At 53.9% G+C, this 7527-nt stretch overlaps 1 protein-coding gene across 1 annotated transcript; it reads right to left on the bottom strand.

The window, feature by feature from the left end:
* Window positions 1–3771: 3771 nt before the first annotated feature.
* Window positions 3772–7295, bottom strand: ACTA1 (actin alpha 1, skeletal muscle). Its single transcript, XM_002802127.4, has 7 exons — window positions 6520–7295; window positions 5509–5649; window positions 5078–5402; window positions 4794–4955; window positions 4518–4709; window positions 4245–4426; window positions 3772–4166 (listed from the first exon to the last, which is right to left on the bottom strand). The coding sequence occupies exons 2-7, from the start codon at window positions 5635–5637 to the stop codon at window positions 4023–4025; spliced, it is 1134 nt and encodes a 377-aa protein (XP_002802173.1). The 5' UTR covers window positions 5638–5649; window positions 6520–7295; the 3' UTR covers window positions 3772–4022.
* Between the last annotated feature and the right edge of the window lie 232 nt (window positions 7296–7527).

Below are 7527 nucleotides of genomic sequence, written 5' to 3'. Positions count from 1 at the left end.
AAAATATAAAAAATAAAAATGAATTCTAACAGGAAGAGCCAAGGCATGAGAGGCTAGTCGTGGTAAGGATCATGGCAGCAGACTCCTAAGGATGGGACATATCTTGGCCTTCTCTGTACCCCTTGCTCATAGAGACTGGGCAATATGTCCAGGCATGGTGGCTCACGCCTGCAATCCCAACACTTTGGGAGGCCAAGGTAGGAGGATCAGTTGAGCCCAGGAGTTCAGATTGGCCTCGGCAACATAGCAAGACCCCATCTCTACAAAAATAAAATAAAATAAAAATTAGCCGGTGTGGTGGTACATGCTTGTAGTCCTAGCTACTTGGGAGGCTGAGGCAGGAGCATCATTTGATCCCAGGAGTTCAAGGCTGCAGTGAGCTATGATCACATAACTGTACTCCTACCTGGACAACAGAGCTAGACTCTGTCTGCAGAAAAATAAAACAAAAAACCAAGAAGCTGAGCAATACAATAGTTCACTAACCCTTTGTACATTCGGCCACATCTGAGGTGAATGTGATAGGCCTTGGGACAGATGCAGCAGGAAGGACCTTGATACCCCCAAATTCTAATCTTCAAAGGTTTAAATGAGAGAGCCCAGGGTGCGCCCCAGTCCTGAGACCTTTCAGTCTTTTTTCTCAATCCTAGTCCCACGCTTTAATCCTGACACCTTTCCTCTTTCCATTTTCTTCTTTCCCCTATCTTTCTCCTCCTGTGCACTAGTAATATAGATTTAGTGGGGAAAATGTTAATGGCAACTTAATGAGCTTTTATGAGAAGGAAATAAGTCCAGTTAGATCCTTGATGAGTCCTTTTGCCACGTCTAAGGAAACACGATAAGCAATAGGTGGGGGGAATCTCTGTGGCCTTCACTTCTATCATAGCTCTAAATGGCTTCTCTGAGAGGGCTTTTCAGTGGGAAGTCTGCTGTGGTATAATCCCCTCTGCAGGGCCCAGCACAGTGTTGCCACACAGGGTCTTGGTTCTTGTTACCACAAACACCGTGTAGCTGCAGAAAATAGTTATTTTTGTCCTCATATAGTATAAATATTTGTATATGTTCTGGATTGTTTTTAAAGATTCATTCCTGACCACACCATACCACAGAAAAAACTCCTCTTTCGGGCCTAATACTGGTAACACAATTTACAAAATATCTATAGCCACAACCCAATATGAGAGCAGAAAAGATATGGAATACTCATAAAATGCAAGATGCTTGTTTCCTTTTGGAGAAGTGTTGGAAGAGAAATGGCATTTTGGCCAGGCATGGTGGCTCTTGCCTGTAATCCCAGCACTTTGGGAGGCCAAGGCGGGCAGATCTCTTGAGGTCAGGAGTTCGAGACCCGCCTGGCCAACATGGTGAAACCCTGTCTCTACTAAAAATACAAAAATTAGCCAGGCGTGGTGCGCACCTGTAATCCCAGCTACTCGGGAGGCTGAGGCAGGAGAATTGTTTGAGCCCAGGCGGCGGAAGTTGCAGTGAGCTGAGATCGAGCCACTGCACTCCAGTCTGGGCGACAAAGCGAGACTCCATCTCAAAATAAATAAATAATAAATGACATTTTTTAGATTTTGTGCATTTCCAGTGAAAACATGTAATTTATAATTTTTGCACTTATTTTGGTAAAACAGTAATGTCAGTAATGGGTTTTAAAAATTGGTGCTTGACAAAATACTATCACAGTATATTGAAAACTTCTGTCAGTTCTAAACTATTATGAGTCATTTACAGATTATGATAGGAGAAATAGGCCTTATATATCTTACTTAAATCCCAGTTGATTTAGGTTTCTAGTTCAAACATCATTAGCATGACAGTCAGCTAACACATGTAATAGTGATATTTTACCAGGCTGATGGCTGCATGAATTTATTTATTTATTTATTTATGAAACAGGGTCTCACTGCCCCCAGGCTGGAGTTCAGTGGCATAATCTTGGCTCACTGCAACCTCTGCCTCTTGGGGCTCAAGTGATTCTCCCACCTCAGCGTCCCCAGTAGCTGGGACTACAGGTGCACACCACCATGCCCAGCTAATTTTTGTATTTTTAATAGAGACAGGGTTTCACCATGTTGGCCAGGCTGGTCTCGAACTCCTGGCCTCAAGTGATCCTCCTACCTCAGCCTCCCAAAGTGCTGAGATTACAGGTGTGAGCCACTGCACCTGGCCACGAATGAAATATTTAAGCTATGTGTTTATAGGTTGTGTTTGCTCAGATATGCCTTTCCATATTCAATATTACTAATATGCTGGTGTATTATTATATCAGATATGTCTATAGTGGTTAATATTATCAGCAAAAGCGGTATCTCTCTGAAAGACTAGTATTTAGCCCATTTTTAACCTTCATCCACCCCGAGTGGGACAATACAAGGTTTTCAATGAACATGGTATTATATAATTGTTTTATTAAAATCTTAAATTTTAGGATTATTGTCAATTCTCTTGATATCTGGATTTGACAGTACCACACCCTTGGAGGCCTCAAAGATTTCTGAAGTTTTTCAATAAGCCAGAAAATGAGGGATTAAACATATGACTATGTGGCATATAACATAGCTATTTTGTCAATTGCAGCTATAAACTTATTTACAAACGAGTTTATTACTTTGAGTCTGAATTTGTTGTATTTAGGGGCCACTGCTCTTGAGAACATTGACTAGGAAACTTTAAGTTCATTTTAAGGAATAGGTATTGCACTCTCCCACAGAAATTCAAACTGTTGATAAATTTGGTGCCTTTAAAACTTTTTTCGGAGGGGGAGGGTGTACCTCCTTCCCTTGCTTACCTCTCCATCTTCCAGTGCCAGCCTCAGCTTCCCACCCTGCGACGCTTCTTTGCTGCCCTTCTTTGTGGAGCTCTCACTTGGCCCTTCCTTGCTTCCTTTCCAGGCCCTGCAGGAGGGGGTACTTCTTTCTACCAGCAGCACCTGGTGTGAAGGAAAGGCCTTCCAATTGGAGACAGACAGTGACGGTCTTCACTTGCAAATTAAAACTCATTTATTAAGCCTGGACATAGTGGCACAGAACTGTAATCCCAGAACCTCGGGGGGCTGAGGCAGAAGCATTGGTTGTGGCCAGGAGTTCGAGACCAGCCTGGGCAGCATAACAAGATCCTGAGACCCTGTCTCTACAATAAATATAAAAAATTAGCTGGACGCGGTGGCACATACGAAAATATTAGCAACTGGGGAGGCTAAGGTGGGAGGACCCCTTGAGCTCAGTTAGAGGATACAGTTGGGCTCTGAGTGCACCACTGCTCTCCGCCCTGGGCGACAGGGGCAAGACCCTGTCTCTATTAAAAACAAAAACAAAAACAAAAACAAAATGACTTGTTAAATACAGAACACAGCCCCCTCTCAGATCTGGAGATTCAGTAAGGGAACACCGTAGGCGGAGCTGAGATGCCCTCTGAGAAACAGCTCTCCGGCCCCAGCACCATGGTCAGCGCCCGCTGCCAGAGGGGCCCAGGGCCACCAGCCGAGGCCGCCGCCGCAGGGCTGCAACTCTTGGGAGCGCTGCGCAGAGGAAGAAAGCTGCCTCACCACGCCCCAGAGGGTCAGGTCAGGCCACCAACAGCTGCCAGTGATCTGGGATGGATCTGATCCACTGGGGAAACCGGCAGGGGAGCATGGGAAGTTGTAACTTTTGTCTTCCAGGGAGCCCATTCATTTGGGGTATTGTGAAAAGTGATTAAGGAGGATGTGGGGGGATGGGAATCCCTCTTCTGGCTCCACTCCCACCCCAAGCAAATAAACACGACCACTTTACGCAGCTTAACAGAATGACTTTAATGCTTCTTCAAGTTTTCCATTTCCTTCCACAGGGCTTTGTTTCGAAAAATAACAAAATGAGGTAATAAGTTAATGTATGTACACGTTATAAACACTGTGTCAGTTTACGATGGCAACAAAGGAAGTTGTTACAAAGAAAGTGAATGCGGGGTGGCTGGTCAGTCGCCAGCCGATTGAGCAAATTCGTCGTCCTGAGAAGTCTCGCGCTGGAGGTGGAGTGTGTCTAGAAGCATTTGCGGTGGACGATGGAAGGGCCGGCCTCGTCGTACTCCTGCTTGGTGATCCACATCTGCTGGAAGGTGGACAGCGAGGCCAGGATGGAGCCGCCGATCCACACCGAGTACTTGCGCTCTGGCGGGGCGATGATCTGCAAGACAGAGCGTGAGGTGGGGAGACCTCACCCGAGAGCCCACCCCGCCGACAGCCCGCGCAGGCCGCCGCCCACCTTGATCTTCATGGTGCTGGGGGCCAGCGCGGTGATCTCTTTCTGCATGCGGTCAGCGATCCCGGGGTACATCGTGGTGCCCCCCGACATGACATTGTTCGCATACAGGTCCTTCCTGATGTCGATGTCGCACTTCATGATGCTGTTGTAGGTGGTCTCGTGAATGCCCGCCGACTCCATACCTGGGGACCGCGGAGGGGAGCGTGAGCGGGAGCTCCGGGCGCCGGGGGCCGGCGGGGCCTGGGGTAGGGGGCGCGGGCGCGCGGGGCTCACCGATGAAGGAGGGCTGGAAGAGCGTCTCCGGGCAGCGGAAGCGCTCGTTGCCGATGGTGATGACCTGCCCGTCTGGCAGCTCGTAGCTCTTTTCCAGAGAGGAGGAGGAAGCGGCCGTGGCCATCTCGTTCTCGAAGTCCAGGGCCACGTAGCACAGCTTTTCCTTGATGTCGCGCACGATCTCGCGCTCAGCTGCGTAGGGTAGAAGCAGGAGAGGAGCCCTCACTCAGGGCCCGCCGCCGGCCCTCCCTCCCGGGGTGTCGGGGCTCCGCGCACCTGTGGTCACGAAGGAGTAGCCGCGCTCAGTGAGGATCTTCATCAGGTAGTCGGTGAGATCGCGGCCCGCCAGGTCCAAGCGCATGATGGCGTGCGGCAGCGCGTAGCCCTCATAGATGGGCACGTTGTGGGTGACGCCGTCGCCGGAGTCCAGCACGATGCCTGTGCGCGCGGGAGAGAGTAAGTCGCTGGGGGCGAGGCCAAGGCTGGGCGCTCAGCGCTAGGGGCGGGGGCGGGGGCGGGGGCGGGGGCGGGAGAGGGGCCTGGGCGCAGCGGGCACTCACCGGTGGTCCTGCCGGAGGCGTAGAGGGACAGCACTGCCTGAATAGCCACGTACATGGCGGGCACGTTGAAGGTCTCAAACATGATCTGGGTCATCTTCTCGCGGTTGGCCTTGGGATTGAGGGGGGCCTCGGTGAGCAGGGTGGGGTGCTCCTCGGGAGCCACGCGGAGCTCGTTGTAGAAGGTGTGGTGCCAGATCTTCTCCATGTCGTCCCAGTTGGTGATGATGCCATGCTCGATAGGGTACTTCAGGGTCAGGATACCTCTCTTGCTCTGAGCCTCGTCGCCCACGTAGGAATCTTTCTGACCCATACCGACCATGACGCCCTGCGGATCCGAGACACCACGCACCCATTAACGCCGCTCCGGGTGGCACCAGACTGGGTTACGCGGGGACCCCGACCCGGCTCCTTCCGCAGAGCGGCAGCCTGACCTGGTGTCGGGGGCGGCCCACGATGGACGGGAACACGGCCCTAGGGGCGTCATCCCCGGCGAAGCCGGCTTTCACCAGGCCGGAGCCATTGTCGCACACGAGGGCGGTGGTCTCGTCTTCGTCGCACATTGTGTCTAGTTTCTGCAAGGACAGGGAGACCGCGAAGAGGCGCGGTGCATCAGCGCAGACGTCTCAGCGGCAGCGGGGGAGGCCTGGCCGGCTCAGACGTCCTCCCTCCCCAGGAACCTAGGGATATCCCCTGCCAGAACCACTCAAATTCTGCCAGGGCGGCGACCAGGGGTTCTCTTCCTGAGCTTTGCCCCTGGCTAAGGGCTGCCCTGCACCAGGAAAAGGGGCACAGGGTCGTGAGACCACACTGAGAAGTCCTCTGTCCACACAGCCAGGGGAACATGTCCCCCAAGACCTGTCTGCCCTCCCTGCCTGACACCTGCTCCAGGAGCTGGACGCTAGTGCCCATGCTCTCTGCACCTCCCTGACCACATCTGTCACCTAGGAAGATAAGGCCTGGGCACTGCCTGCTCGCTGGGCCAGCGTGAGGGTGGAAGGAGATGCCCATGGGAAAGGCGTTGGCACCCCATCCAGAGAAGAGTGACCTGTTAGGAACCCTATGACATTTCAAACTCAGAAAGGGCCTTTTTCCTGTTGGAAACGGAGCATGGGTGGTCCTGGCTGCTCGCTCATTAGCTCTAGCGCTAGTTCGGAAGGGAACTGCCTTGGCGACAACTAAAGCAAAACCGTTTATCTCCCTAGGCACATCCTACATGCCGCATAAAGCAGCCCAGAGGGGCTAGAGAAAAATCTGGAGACGTCTAATTTCCAGAGTCTGTCTTGTCTCCTTTTTAAAGCGCATGTAGCTCCGGAGACGAGGCACAGCGCTCGGGGCGCAGGCTTGGGGCTGACCAGGTGAACCGACTGGGTTCTGCCCCGGAGTCCTTCAGGTTCCCCTCGGTATTCCCCTGTCCCCCTGTCCCCTCCCAACTCCCGCCCTACCTGGGCGGGTAGCTACAACTGCTACTCTCGGCTCGGGCCCTGGTCGCCGCGGGAGGGAAGCGAGGCTTCACTTGGCGCTGTCCGCTGCGGTGGCCGCTTGTCCCTCTGCTCAGGTTTTATATAGCCCGCGGGCACTCCCTCCGCGCCACCCCGCAGGAATGTCGCTGCCCTTCTCCTGCCATATTTGGGTGTTGGGCACTAGAGCCCCCTCCCTCGGCCGGTTCGCGGCCTGGGCCCCCGCCCGGGTCCCCTGCGTTGACCAAAGAAGGAGAGGGTTGGCCCGGTCCCAGGTAACGCGGGCCGGGCCGTATATGGAGTGTCTCCCTAGCGGGTTTGCCCCTCCTGACCCGACCCAGTTGCCCGCTGGAGGGGATGGGGTGGGGCGAGGGTCACCGCGTGCGCCGGTGGGTGCATGTGTGCGCCTGCGCTCCGGGAACCACACCTGTTCCAAAGGCCTCCCCACCCATGCCCACTCTGAGCGCCCTGGGAGCTCGGGAAGGTGCCTGACTGCTAACTTCCAGTATTTCAACTCCTCTTCAGGTTCTTTGCTCAGATTCCCAAACTCCCACTTGCGACTACCGGGAGGAGGGAGACGTGTGGAGTGGTGGGCTTGGGCGGATTGGAGAAGCCGTCACTCCTGAGCCTCAGGCAGGGAAGGAAGGCGAACTCCCTCCCCCTTACGCCCCTGGAACTCCATTTCTCTCTTCCCACCCCTGAGCTCCCTGAATCCAAAAAGCTGAGCCACGTCGACCCCTTCCCCCACCGCGCAGAGGGCCACTGGCGGCCGGAGGGCGCGCAGCTGTCGCAGGACAGACAACTGGCGGGGGGGTAGGCGAGGGCGGAGCGCCGGGGAAGAGGCGCGGGGGCTCCCGGGGATAGGCCCGTCAGACGCAAAGCCTGGGCACACGGAGCTGTCCGCCTCAGGGACGCGCAGAGTACTTGGGTCTCCTAAAGGGATTGAAGGGGTGAGGGTTCCCCTCCTCTAGGACGCACTGGCCCCAGGTTTTG

The sequence above is a fragment of the Macaca mulatta genome, chromosome 1 (assembly GCF_049350105.2).
Source record: "Macaca mulatta isolate MMU2019108-1 chromosome 1, T2T-MMU8v2.0, whole genome shotgun sequence".
Lineage (NCBI taxonomy): Eukaryota > Metazoa > Chordata > Mammalia > Primates > Cercopithecidae > Macaca > Macaca mulatta.
This window is presented reverse-complemented; position numbering and strand designations above follow the sequence as displayed.